This window comes from Excalfactoria chinensis, chromosome 16, assembly GCF_039878825.1.
Source record: "Excalfactoria chinensis isolate bCotChi1 chromosome 16, bCotChi1.hap2, whole genome shotgun sequence".
In the NCBI taxonomy this organism is placed as follows: Eukaryota; Metazoa; Chordata; class Aves; order Galliformes; family Phasianidae; genus Excalfactoria; species Excalfactoria chinensis.
The window spans coordinates 4899181-4913631 of record NC_092840.1 but is presented as its reverse complement, the minus strand read 5'-3'; the positions used below and the strand labels follow the sequence as shown (position 1 = coordinate 4913631).

At 46.9% G+C, this 14451-nt stretch overlaps 1 protein-coding gene across 3 annotated transcripts in view; it reads right to left on the bottom strand.

The window, feature by feature from the left end:
- Positions 1 to 14451, bottom strand: part of TTC28 (tetratricopeptide repeat domain 28) — a 120367-nt gene that overhangs the window by 22697 nt on the left and 83219 nt on the right. For all 3 annotated transcript variants that reach the window (XM_072350894.1, XM_072350895.1, XM_072350896.1), the window contains 7 exons: positions 12558 to 13065; positions 7016 to 8357; positions 5772 to 6295; positions 4891 to 5000; positions 4478 to 4607; positions 3836 to 4054; positions 1700 to 1865 (listed from right to left, as the gene is read on the bottom strand). In XM_072350894.1, the coding sequence (XP_072206995.1) occupies positions 1700 to 1865; positions 3836 to 4054; positions 4478 to 4607; positions 4891 to 5000; positions 5772 to 6295; positions 7016 to 8357; positions 12558 to 13065 (2999 nt within the window). The remainder of the gene's footprint in view (positions 1 to 1699; positions 1866 to 3835; positions 4055 to 4477; positions 4608 to 4890; positions 5001 to 5771; positions 6296 to 7015; positions 8358 to 12557; positions 13066 to 14451) is intronic.

Sequence of the window (14451 nt, the reverse complement as noted above, 5' to 3'; positions counted from 1 at the left end):
TTTAGGTATTACAGTGAATGTTTTGAGCTCTTAAAAGAGGCAAAAATCTTGAGTTCATGAACCCAAAAGAGCTGGCCACAAGCTCTCCTAGAAGAGAAAGACATCTGTCCCAGCACAAGTTCAAGCAGGCATAAAACTCCCTCGCACTTCATTTTTTGCAGGTACGTGTTACTTGTCGGCTTAATTAGACCAGCAGTGATGAACGCTTTTCAGCACAAAGCCAAGGCTGCACTGTAGAACCTAAAACCACCAGAGCAAAATCCTGATGACTCATACCATGACTGCATCCCTTCCTTTCCAGGAGCAAAAAATGGGAAGACACGCCACCGTGCTGCAACAGTACCTACAATAAGGGTATGAATACAGGCAGTTAATACTGCTTCTGGTTTCAGACTGTCTCAATACTAGGAGTTGTCCACAAATTCATCTCAGCAGTTGGTCTTGTTTACAGAACTCAGCTGACACAACCCAAACAATTTCCTTGTGAGGTTGCTGCATGACTTCAGTAAACAGCAACCTCACACTGCGCTGAGGACAGAGAGGGTCAGAGCTTAACTTTAACCCAACAGCTCCCTGTGCCAGAGCCACCATTTTGCTAGCAACAGCAGCAGCTCACCTGCTCATGCTCAAACTCTGCATTATAGATACTGACTGTATCTCACTAACACAAAAGTCCACATGAGCACAATCCTGCATTCCTGAAACCCTCCTTTTACTGAATCAGTACAGCTTATCCTTCCCCAATGGCAATATCCTCCAGACTCCAACACTCAGAGAGACAGAAGCAAAAACCACATTCTCCAGAAGCTTTCGGAATAGTAGAATATACTTTTTCAAACAATTTTGTATCTTGTACCATCACTTCAGGATAGTCAGTGCTGTGGTCACAAAAACATTTACACACAGCACTAGAACAAACAGAAAGGATGAGAAAAATCACTGTGCAGATAACACAAAGGAACAAAACTCCTTTATCCATCTCCTAGCTGCAAAGCTACATAAGCCACACAGATCACTTTGACATTTCCTCCCTCCTTGGAGAACAAGGCAACCAAGCAGAGAAAATGGTTCAGATACGTTTTCTTCTAGATACACGTTGTCCATCTCAATTCAGACATCTCTTCTGTCTTTCTCATACCAATCAACTTCCCATTCTTGTCTGGGATACTGATGCATGGTTTATTTTAGGTTTCTCTGTTTTGGGGATTGGTTTAATTTCCTTCTCCTCTGCCACTTATCCAGGGCAAATACAGCCATAAATCTGCTTGCATTCTGCCATTTGTATCTCTCAAGAAAACGACATGGATTGCAGACTGCTGGGCTCTACTGTTCTGGTGTCACAAAGATTTGGGTTGTCTTTCTTCTGTCACTGTGTGAAGACTTGGGGACGGTACAAATTAGTTTTCATGAGATTAAGTGAATTTTAGTGGTAACAAAGGGCTGTAGAAACCCACAAGTGATTGGTGTAGCAAGAGACGAGCAGTTTCCTGGGCAAATTTCTAATGTAAGGTGAGGAAAAATAAGGACCTAATGTTTTTAAGAAGACTGATACATGGAATTTTGTTGCCACTGTAACAAAAAATCACCTCTACTGCAGCTCTCAATTCTCAGACTTCTCAGTCCATTAGCTGAGAATGATACAAAGTGCCTCCTGCTGAGAGAGCAAGAATCATGGCTTTAAGTGCTTTCTCCAGCTTACCGGGTATAGTAGGAATCCACCCCCAGAGCCTCTCGCACACTTGAGATGTACTGTTCCAGTGCAGAATTTGTTACTGTTTGCAGGGTCATGCTGTTGGCTTCATGGAAGTCCCCGGCATTTTCTGTCAAGCTGTCACCCAGATAATACTCGTGGAACTTCAGAATACCTGCAAGGAACAGGAATTGTGAGATGATTTCTGCAGGGGAAGCAGAGCACAGCCAGCAGCTGTCCAGGAAAGTGGCACAGTCTCCAACACTTTCCATTTGCAGTACCACTGGGGCAAAGCAACTCTGTACTGCGTCTCCACAGAGCATTTCCAGCCCTCCTGTATTCCAACTTGGCTTTTAAAATCTAGTTTTGTACTTTGCAGATGATAGCTCAAAGGCACAAAGGCAGAGGAGTGCTTTTATGCGGTATTCAGAATGCATTTGCTTTTGCAGCAATCTTACATAAATTATAAAATAGACCTTTCATGGATGCATCTACCAGCCCAAGTCCCATTTCAATAGCTGTCCTTGAAAAATGCCTCGTAGTATCCTCTGATCACATATATTGAACACACCAGGCTCAAATTCTGAGCAAAAATATTATTACTACAGCAGTCACAAAAAGGCTTTTCCCCTCACTTTTATGCACAAAAGTATGCTATACACAAAGAAAGGAAAAGGCAGGTTAAAACATAATAGAATGTTGTAAGTTAACATTTCACAGTGAATAAATAATACAAAGAACAATTGCTGTTTTGGTAAGAATTCAGCTACTACTCCAGATAAAGCCTTCCTCCCCTTAGACTGGCATAATTTTCCTGATACAATTAATTCTACAGTACCACAGACTGCGATCAACAGTGAAAAGGAGGCTCTGGATGCCCTGTTTGCATTGACAGCAAAGATCAATTAGCAAGAGTGGGGGAATAATGCTAAAGCAGCTCCTTCTGTAGAAACAGAGAATTAGTGAAGAGGCTGTAAGGACACAGTTTCAGTGGGATAAGAGGATCCTGGGCTGCCACTTTCTGCCAGTACTAATAAGATTAGGGGTGGAATCACTACTGAAGAGCTCCCCAGCAAAACTGTTCAGGAGGAAATCTGCGTGCTGGAGTTTAAAGCATTGCTGTCCCTCTCCTTCCTTACACCTGACAGTGTGTTCAATGCAGTAGTCACAAATCCATGTACTGGACAGTGCAGCTGCCCTTCTACAGGACCAGCTGGGCAAGGAGAAAACCAGCTGTGAGGCTGGTGTACTTCTGATACGTGTAGATTTATTATACACTGCTTGATTCCAACACTATACAATTACTGGCATTTTATTCAGCAAAATACAGAACTAAAGGGCCAGTTGGTGACTGGGGGCATAGCAGGATGATCCTAAACTTACAAAGGCAATACTGCAAAACAGCCCCAAGAGAAGTGTTTTCCAATCACTGCCATTCCATCTGAAAGCAGTCATATATAAATGTCTGCTTACCTTCCCAAAGCATTTTTGATGCAATCTAAATAAAGCTTTTCATCTCTTTAGCTTTGTTCTGGTGAAAGACTGCAATTATTAAATTATATCCAGAAAGAACTCACGAAAATTTAGTAATCACTTTATTAGATAATGAAAAACAGCTGCCTGCAAAAAAAAGCAGCCCTCTTCAAATTAATCCTCCTTGCTTCTCCATGATAAGCATTTCCACATTTATTGAAGTGGAATTCAGAGGATCAGGCAGTTCAATGGCGTATCAGGAAGCGGGGACACCCTTATGTTTGCTGCAATTCACTTCAGTGGATAAATGTCAAAAGCTTTTGAAAGGCTAAAGCACAGGAATATAATTAAAGTAGGCGTTCTTATGCATAGAAGATTCTCATAGAGCCAACAGATTTGGAATCTCATTACTGCTCTGCACTGCCAGGTGGGAAAAACATTCAGACTGGGATAGGAAAATGGAAATATTAAACATCTGAAACATTTCCATTCCCAGGTCAATGTCAAAATCCTGAGTAAGCACCTCCACGTCATTATTGCTGTGGTTATGCCACTGTTTCCAGCTCCTGGGTTCTAGAATTTGTGGTACCAGATTCATTCCTAGCTCCAAATGGTACAATTTTCATTTTATAAGGTTTGTTCATAGGCTGTCATCTTCAAAAAGCACCTCACCTGCCCCAGGAGCCAGCAGCCAGCTGTACAGGTAACCTGCAGCTAGTGAGTAGTAGAGAACAAGTCCTCTCTGGCTATTTACTGTCTCCAAGACCTGGTCAATGGTCACTGGAGAATAGGGATCAGAGTCCTGCTGCCCAGTCTGGCGTTCCACAAGCAGGTCTGCAAATGCCCTTGTTCGTCCCCTCTCTGCTACTGCCAAAGCTTCATCGTGGTGACCTGAAAAGACAAAGTCATCTCTCAAATGTGATATCAACACGGTTTGCAGCGCATGGTACAGAAACAGAAACAGCTGCTATCTCAATCAGAACAAAAACCTGCAGAAACATATAGCAGCACTTATGTCTGGAAGGAGCAGTCACTACGCTGGTATGCAGTCCCACAGATCATCTTGGTTGCAAAAGCTAACATGATATATGGGGAAATTTATCAGAGAACAGAGAATGAATGGAGAAAGCATGGAAGAGAAACCATAGGTGCCTGAAATCCACAGCAGGAAACACCTTTTCTTGTCCTGGCAAATAAACGCAGTGCTGTGCTGCATCAGACAGATGATAAGTGAAGGCTGGATTATGATCTGCCTCCCTGCACCTTTAGTCCAGCTCTGCATGAGACTGGAGTTCAGCTGATGGTATCTCTTACCGAGGCTGACAAGTACTCGCTGCAGGGCCTGGTAGGAAGATGTCTGCAGGTCGAAGAGTGACAGCTTGTAATCTGTACTCAGCTGCACCTCATGGCGGATGGTTTCAAACAGCGCCGAGGCCCGGTAGAGCTGGGAGGGAAAACAGCCACGGTGACACCCTGACAGATACAACAGACAGCACCAGTGGGAGAGCAAGATCCAAGGCCACCAGACCCCCAGGCAGCCCCTCAGGGGGTCAGCATCCCTAACAGAGGGCAGGTGACCTGGGATGAAGGCACAGGGGCCTGAGAGTACTGAGTGCATGGCACACCTTGCCTCGGGATGCATCAGACAATTCCACCCCCAGGGACAGAAGTGACCCACTGAGCTCAGAGGACAAAAGCCTGCAAGCACAGGACAGACCACAGAATACCTGGTGCTGAGACTCCTCCAGGTTCCCACTTGCCCAGAGGGAGAGGCCAAGGCCGTGGCGGATTTTGGCTTCATCTTCTCTGCGTCCCAGCTGCTCCGCCAGCCTCAGTCCTGAAAAGGAGTCAGAGTGAGAGGGAGCCTTGGGGGAGAAGTCACTTTGGCAGCCAGGTGGAGTATTTCTCCTGCCTCTGCTGCTGGGAACTGCTGGCTCAGGTTAGGTCTATGCCTCCATGGTGCCCAAGGCAGGCAGACAGCAGCAATGCAGAGCAGTGAGATGTCAGCTGTGGAAGTGTTGCACAGCAGCTGTTTGCACTCCACTCAACACCAGCACAAGACGTGCTTAAGCAAGGCAGACATTCCCATGGACCAAGACCCAACCCCAGGTGAAGTTAAAGTTAAGTGCCCTGATACACACTCACTACGGTCCTACCAGGAAATCTGACTTAAACCTTAACAGTCACTTAATCAAAATCACATTATGCTACCAAATGTTGCCAGAGAAGCGGCCTCTTGCCACAACTCTTGCTTGTTTCCCAACAGCTTTCCTAGCCTCCTGATAGGCTCCATATGGCTTGGAGGAGGGCAGGATCCTGGTGTAAGCAACTTGGAGCTTGTTTCACTTCCAGTAGCACCTTCTTGTCTGCTCCCTTCTATTATACTCCAAGTCTCTCACCTCCACGGGCTCAGCTGCCAGCAAGGATGTCTCCTCTCATACACATAACATTTCCCACAGACTAGAGATGGGAAGCCCTGGCCACATCCACACAGCTCAGCAGCAACCATTATTTCTAGGTTTTTCAGGAATTCACATCACACCAGGAGATGGAGCAGACAAACTCTTATGTATAACAAAATGGTGTGTTGGACAGTTCAGCCTCTTACCTTCCTGCAGGTACATCACAGCCTGAGAGTAGTTCTGCAAGGCATGATGTGTCCTCCCCAGACTGCTGTAGGACACAGTCTTGGCTACAAGATCATTCATTTGTGCTGCAATGCTGAGATGCTGCTCCTGATACACTACTGCCCTTTCATAGGTGCCCAAGGACTCATAGGTCAGGCCCAAGTTCCCATAGGCTCGGCCTTGGCACGTAGGGTTGTTGGTTTCTTCTGCAATCTGCAAGTCCAGCTGGTGATACTGCAGGGCTGTGTCGTACTCTCCCATCTGCTGGTAGACCCCACCAAGACCGCAGGCAGCATCACTCTCCAGAGCACGGTCCTTCATCTCACGTGCAATGTTCAGCTGGCGTTCCAGGCACGAGATGGCTTGCTCGTAGTTCCCCAGCTGGCTGTGAAGGCTCCCCAGCTCACCATAGGCCTGGGCTTTGTTAAATGCCTCCCCTAGCTCGTGTGCCACCACAAGCCTCTTCTCAAAGCATACCAGAGCCTGCTGCAAACTTCCCATAGCTCTACAAAGGAAGAAAACAGCATTTATTTTGCCAATATTTTCTTGAACTAGAACACTCTGTCATTTCCTCTCAAGGTCATCTCACATTTTTCAGGTAGAGACAAATGTTTCTCCCTCAGGAGTCGTGCCCAGCACTTTTGAATCAACATCCTTCCTCTGCTATCCTGCAAACCTCTTGTTCAAAGGACTGAGCAACCTCAGCCCTATTATCTGAGCCAGCAGCACTGACCAAACCATTTCCTTCCCAGCATCCAGAGGACCTTGCTACCTGGTCCAACACCATAACCCTATGCATGTATACAATGGCCACACAAACACATCCCTTTGATAACACAGTGCAGCCATTTGTACTCACCTAGACGCCAGCCTGTACTGCTCTCTGCCACACTTACACAGCCTCCACCTGCTGGCCAGGCTTCTCTTTTCACCCTTGTCTGCATGCACGCTTCAGCCCCACAGCCTGCATCTCCCACTTCCTCACCCTCAGGACTACTCCCGTTCCCACCTGTGCATTCCCAAACACTCCCTAATTACACACACTCTTTCCCCACTCTTTGTCCCATGCTGGCATGCACCCATAGTCTGCCTGCTCACATTTTAGATGCAGCTCATCCTCCTCTCCGCTGGTGTACCCACACTTCCCTGACACAAAGATGCCTTTCTGGGTACTCCAAAGCACTGCATTCCACTGTCTGTTGTTCGAACATGCAGCAATCCTCACCTGTGCCCGTTGCCCAGACCTCGGTAGGCCTTTGCCTGATCTTGCATGCGGTTCAAGCTTTGTGCGACAGACAGGTACTGTTCATAATACTTTATCGCTTCCTCAAAATCCCCCAGAGCTTCGTAACAATCCCCCAGGTTCCCATATGCTCGGCCCCGATCTAACACAGACTCATTTCCACTGAGCTGCTGCAGCATGGCCAGCTGCTGCTCAAAGTAGCCAATCGCTTCCTCCATGACGTTCATGTTCATCTTGGTAATGCCCATGTTGCCATAGACTTGGGCTTCTATGCTGGGGTCCTTCAACTTCTGCCCAAGCTCCAGTTGCTCTTCGTAGCACTTGAAGGCCATGGTGTACTTCCCAAGAGACATGTACACTGCAGCAAGGTGACCGTGTGCTCTGCATTCTCCTGGCATATCTCCCAGCTCCTGGTACACCTCCAGCTCCTGTGTATGGTAACCTAAAGCCTTGTCACACTTCTGTATCATTCTGTATGCAGAGCCCAGAGCTGCATAGGCACTGGCTTCCAGTCTCCTGTCTTTAACATGATGGGCTAAGCTCAACTGTTGCTCATAAAATTTTATTGCACCGTTTACGTCTTTTTTACAGACAGAAATATCCCCCAAGTTCCCCAGAGCTCGGAATTTGGCCTGGGAATTGTTCAGAGACTGGGCCAGGGACAACAGGTACTTCTGACACTCCTCTGCTTTGCTGAAGTCCATCAAGGCTTTGAAGGCCAGGCCCAAGTTGCAATACGCTTTGGCTTGGCTCAGCTTGTCGTGGAGATCCTTTGCTAACGCAAGGTCCTGCTCATAGTACTTAACAGCCTCTTCGTAGTTCCCGAGGCAGTAATGGGCATAACCAAGATTATGGCAAACTTTTCCCTCCCCTTCCATGTCCTGCAGCTCTGGGGACAGCCTCAGGTACTGCTCATAGTAAGGGGCTGCCTGCACATACTCTCCTCGTGAGCAGTGGAAGTTACCCAAATTGCTGAGGGCTCGTGCTTCACTCTGGATGTCTCGCAGCTCCCGGGCAATGTTGAGATGGTTTTGGTAGTGTTGCAGGGCACGATCGTGGGCACCCAGTGCTTGATAGGCGACTGCCAAGTTCCCATGTGTAGACGCTTGAGAGGCCCGGTCGTTAACTTCCATAGAGATCTGCAGCTCCTGCCGATGGTACTTGACAGCCTGGTCATACACACCCAGAGCATTATAAGCATTGCCCATGTTACCATAGGCCCGGCCCTGGGCTGCGTAATCACTGAGCTCCTGGGCTATAGACAGATGTGTTTTGTGCAGCCGCAGAGCAGTGTCATAGTCACCTTTCATCTGGTGAATGATGCCTGAAAAATAACAAAAACAGGTTCAATAAAAACACTACATCGTGGTAACCCTTCTGCAGCAGCTCTCATTGCCACAGCTGCTTTACAGCTTGGCTTTTGGCAGCCTGTGGCCGGCACAGTGCTGGTCCAGGTAACCCATCCTATGATGAGATACTTCTTATTTAAGATAGAAAGCAGAGAAGAGGATAAACTTTATGAAACTCTTTGAGAGGTGCCTTGGGCCCAAAGGAAGTGTAAGCTAGAGTGAAATGTACTGAAACTCAGAGAAGAAGCACTGCTCACATTAGGAACGATAGGAATGCTGTGCATCACAGTAACAAGAATAGGGTAATGAAATTCAACAGTAAGATATGCAAAGATATGAACTTGAAGAACAGCAAGAACTTCTACTATAAGGGTAGGGAATCATCACTTGGAAACAAGAGGAGAAACTACCAGGTGAACTGTTGCATTTTCAGTAAGGAAAGACAAAAGCAATTCCTGTTTTTGACCATAAGTGCTGAACTTGCTTTGTTCATGGATCGTGGTATTAGTATTACATGGTGTGTGTGATAACAGGAGATTGAATTCAACACCCCGGGATGCATCTCCCACTTCTTTTCAATTCCCCTGGTAACTCGGAGCTTTGGCAGCTTCTCTGGGAGAGTGACTGGGCTCAGCAGTGATCATGCATGGGCCAAGGAACTACACCACGTACTTGGGCATACATCCCTTGTTAAGGCATGCACTGCCATGACAACACAATGCTCATCTCTGCACTGCTGCTTGCCCTGCCGTGGTGCTGCACAGCACACAGACCATGTGCTCTTAGGCCACCTTCCCAAACACAACACCAAACCACAAAATCACCAGCATCCTTGACTGAAGTGCCTCCTGTAGGAGGTGAGTGAACTCAACAGCAATTATTGAAAGCACATTCAAAGATCACTTCCTTATGCATCACCCTGCATTATTAATCCCAAGTGTGTCACAGTGAGAATTAAACAGCAACAGCCTTAATTCTCCCCAGTCAGAGGAATCTGAAACACTGAAGTTGCTATTGGAAAAAGACGAACATGGCAAAGACACCCCACATCACCTTCTGGTACATCTCCGTTATTTTCCAGGGGCAATTAAATGCAAAGGATGGCCCAGCAAGGAAAGCTTCTGATCCAGACTCCAAAAACATCACCTACCAAATCCATTCCTTTGTGCACTTCTCAACAGAAAATAGATGGATGGGGGACGATGCCTTCTGAATGTTTTAGTCGGCCTCTTTACTGCCAAGATGGAGAAGAAAACACTTCTACTTTCCCCCACAGAGTGCTTGAGGATTTGAAATGATTATTAGCACAACTAGACCAAATTTTCTATAATCTCCTTTACTTACAAATAAAGTAAGGTCCTAGAGATAAAATGAGGCACATCGCCCCTACCTTAATGCAGGCAGGCCATCCAACACTAAGCAGCAAGGACATGAAAGAGAGGCACTGAAGTTCACTCATAACTACAAAGAGATGTTAAGCACCTGGGGACAGACTTTACACGGTGTTTTATTAACAATCTGAAGTGTCCTCTCTGCATCACAACAGGACCATTAAGTGCTGCAGAAGCTGAAAAGCCAGCTCTCTGCACGAAGCCCTGGCATTGGGAAACACCATCTGCTTTGCAAAGGTTGACAATCTCAGACTTCTGGTTAAACTCCAAATCTCCTTGTTGTGAAGGGCTTGATAACTTGTGACTCGCCCTCAGTCCATTACCTTCTGCTTACCGAGTCACAGAGTGCATTACATCTCCCCACAGAGCACTGCAGCAGCTGGGCTATGTTATATTCTGGGTCCTACTCGCTCAGCATTAGATAGTGCACTTAAGAGAGCTTTCCATCTAAATCAGTGAAATGCAAACAGAAAATTCTGTTGCTTCAGCAAAGAGGCCAACTCTAACATTCTGGCTTGGAAACACACATTTAGATACTTATTTTTTTTGCCTGTCAGCGTGGTTATTTTGATGAGGCTTTGTTTTGCATGTGCATTAGATGAAGAAGACAATTAAGACTCGACTTTTTAATTGGTACTGGATGCATTTCAACAACAGAGTTTCTCTACAAGAACTGCGTGCTCTCTTTATGCAGTGCAACTTAACTCCGGTAGAGAGGACATAGAAAAATAGGCAAATAACAGCTGAAACGTGAGATCCTGTACTCAGAAGCTAGGAAAACTATTTTAATACAGAGTGGAGAGCGGCTGAGTCAGCATACCAACCTACAGTTATACTTAGGCCTAAATCCAAAGAAGAAAAACATTCTCTGCTGCACCAAAAATATATATATATTTTTTAAACAAAAATGTCTGGAATTGCGTGCTGAAACTATTGCTAAATCCAAAGCTACTGTAAGAACAATAATCACACTAAGATGAACTTTCTAGTCCTGACTACACTGGTTTCAAGCCAGCAGCGCAGCAAGAGAATTAAGGAACAAGAGCAAGTTGCTTCCTTCTGTGGTAGCACTTAGTTTTGTTCTGGGATAAAGCAAAACCACTGTTGTGGATTCAGCACTGGCAGTGAACTGCTGAGCCCACCTCCTCTCACCATTTCTGTACCTGTGATTTTATTTTTCATGGTGCTGAGTAACAGAGCCGGACTATACCGAGCACGGACGCAGCTGAAGGAACATCACTGAACCTGAATGAAGCTCTTTCCTCTAGTGATGGATGTAGTCTGCCAGATGGCTTACAAAGATGGGAGACAGCTCAGGCAGCCCAAGACCGTTCACCAAACAGACATAAGGAGGAAAACCAAAACCATGAGACTGCTTCCATTTTCCAAGACTTCATTGCCTTAATTTTCTGGATTTGCTCAGAAGGAACTGTGGCAATTCTCCAGAAAGCTGTGCTTGGAGAGGAGGCACACGAAATCCCTTCTGAACTTGGGAGGTTTGCTGTTCAGAACAGGCCCGTTCCCATTCTGAGGAGCTCATAGCTGAACACAGCTGTGACTCCACATCTGCTCAGGACCAACCCCACAATGGCAGCAGAGATGGGGGGTGTGGTTTGTGCTTGGCAAAAGCACTTACCTTACATTTGGCAAAGCCCTCGCCCAGAAATTAGGGGAATCCAGATGCAAAGCTTTATCCAGCCCAGGCCTCCTGCCTGCTCTGTCCCACTAACAGAAACACCGGCAATGCTCAGGGCTCTGTAAGGTTAAACACCTCACAGGTACTTGTGCCTCAAACCTATTCTGTCTCACACATTTTCCCTAATTTGTGTTAAGAAGTTAATGCGCAATAGTAATCACAAAGCTGGGGCTGATGCATTTTCTACAGTTCACCTTATCTTCTTCATTCAGCTCTCAAAGAGTCAGCTATTATGAGAAATTAAGTAATTCATCAAGCCCTTTTCAATTACCTGCTGCTGATAACATCGGAGTAAAATTAGCATCTACAAACGAACCAAGTGCCAACTGCCAGGAAGAAACAGAAGCTAATTTACAGCATGGGGAGGCCTCCAAGAGCTGAGATAAAGGGGCTGCCAGCAAACACATGTTTTGTTATACCCACAGCAGCCCTGTTCTGCCACTCCCCACAGCCACCAACACCCAACTGAGCTGTGCAGTCAGAACTCATCCCAGCAACAGCTGTAATGACAGCAGCACAGCCAGAGATGCAAACATATCTTTGTTCGCTTCCACATCTGGCGCTGTGAAAGAGGAGGAATGGACTTCACTTTGATTCAACCCTCCTCAGCCTGCCAGTAAGATACTGATGGCCGTCCTTAGAAGAGCATATTATTCTACACTCTATTATTATAATGTGTACATTCTGAACACAAACGTAGTTAGGATTTGATCCACGTGTCTCCCAAGACAGAATGTAGGAAGCTGACGAGCTCCGAAAGTAATGGCTGGAAAATAAAGCACTTCTTGCCTTAGTGCAAAATTTATGTTTCTTTCTGACACTTCAATAGCTCTTCAAAAGCACTGCACCTTCTCAATTGCCTTCTGTCATGACCTTGTGCTTTCTGGTGCCTCCTGAGCAGCTGAATAATTTAACGTGGGACACGTTACATCGGCACACAGTCTGCCAAGTGCCTGTTTATTTTATGAAGATACTCTGGTGGAGTTGGTATAACTAAGAAGATAGCACACAGAGCCTCCCAGGTCCTGGCAGCAGCTCCAACAGTCACTGCATTACTTGACCAACTCTGCTCCACATCAGGGCCTTACCTAAATTGGAGGAGGCTCTGCCTTCAGCAGCTCGGTCCTGCAGGCTCTCGGCGATGTGTAACTGCTCCTCATGGTACTGCTTAGCCCTCTCCAGGTCCTGCATGCATCTAGCTGCATGGCCCAAGCCGGCATAAGCTCGCATCTCAATGGATTTCTCAGCCAGCTCTTGGGCCAACTCCAGCACATAGTTGTGGTAGGACATGGCTTTGTCGAAGTTCCTCCGGTAGTGGTAAGCACTGCCCAGGTTGCTGTAAGCTCGGGCTTCCTCTCTCTTATTTCCCAGATCCTTGGCGATCTTAAGATGTTGTTCATGGCACTGCACTGCATTTTCAAAATCCCCCATTGCAATGTACACTGCTCCCATGTTGCCCAGCTCCCGTGCCTCAGACAGCTCATCTTTGGATTGCTTTGCAAGGAGGACACACTGCTTGTGGCTCGCCAGTGCGTTTGGGTAGTCCCCGATGGCTGTGTACACATGGCCCAGACTGCTCAGTGCTGCGGATGCTGCCTGCAGGGATAAAAGAGAAGAAGTAAGTACAAGTCCTCATAAAAACAAGTCTGATGGCCTCGGTCCCAGAAATCAGCCACAAAGGGCCATTCTGAAGAAAACTTGTGACTACCAGCTGGAAATCTGTTCTCTGCAGTTCTACATGCATCAGGGAAGCACAGGTGGAGGCAGCAGCAATGGAGAAGGAGCAGTGCTGAGATTCTCTCTGTTCTCTGAAATACACGGTGTGTGCGCATACCTGGGCAAAGGGGAAGGGCAGCACTGCAAAGATGCAGAGACCCCTGAAAGAAACAGAGAAAGCGAGAGCAGACAAACGCTTGCCCTGCTCCCCCTGCACACAGTGAGATCATGTCAGCACAACAGACTCCTCGCACCCTGCAGGCTGGTGCCAAAGAGCACCGTGCACAGAGACCAGCAGCAGGATGTGTGACGTGGAGGAACCACAAGGCGTGCTGAGCCCACAGGAGGACTCCCTGCTCTCTTCTTTTCAGACTGAACAGCCCCCGAATACAGCTGCAGGAAACTTGCACATCTGCAGCCAGCACTCAGCAGAGAGAAGGCCTTTGTTGCTCATCATGCAAAACCAGTAGGCAGCAGACACTCGCTAACATCTTCACATCTGTTTGGCCAATCACACCATGCACCCAAGAACAGTCTTTACTGTGCGGTAAAACAGGGTCCTTCAAAGCACTGCTTGTTACTCAGCCCCAACAACCTTGGGACTGCTGCACAGACAACAGGACTTCAGCAGCTGGAGCCCCTGTCCTCTGGGAATACCTTAAATAAATGCAGCTATTTGGAAACCTGACTTCTTACCACTGAGAAACAGCTGTATCCAACAAGACAAATCATTTGAGAAACAGAGCGTTGTTTGCTGCACCTAGCAGGACACAGGCTTGCCTGCACGTACACAGGGCTGACAGCAGGGCAAGAAGTTAAGAGCACGGACACATTCCTGCTGCTCAGTGCCTGTTTGCTACCTCAGCACGGCTGCTCACTCCAAAGCCCTGACCCTGAGTGCTCTGCAGTCCCCTGCATATGCATTTACTTTGCAACCCAGCTGCTGCTGTGACCCAGTTCCACAATAGCCATCTTTCCAAACGCTTTCAGTAAGGAACAGTCAAGGTGAGGCTGCACAGAGACCACTCTCACCTTGTCCAAGCATGTGAGTGCAGGAAAGCCTCAGTCCACCCTTCCACCTGAGATGTTGGTACAGCATCTCAGGACATTGTCCATACAAATTAAGATGAAATAACCTGGTGCTGCCAATGAAGACACACTCTCACCCTCTTCCTATCTTTGGCTATGCACTCCCAGCAGCATCAATAGAGCAATGTTTCCAGACCGAGGAGCTGTAAACACAACATGCTGATTCAAATTAACAGG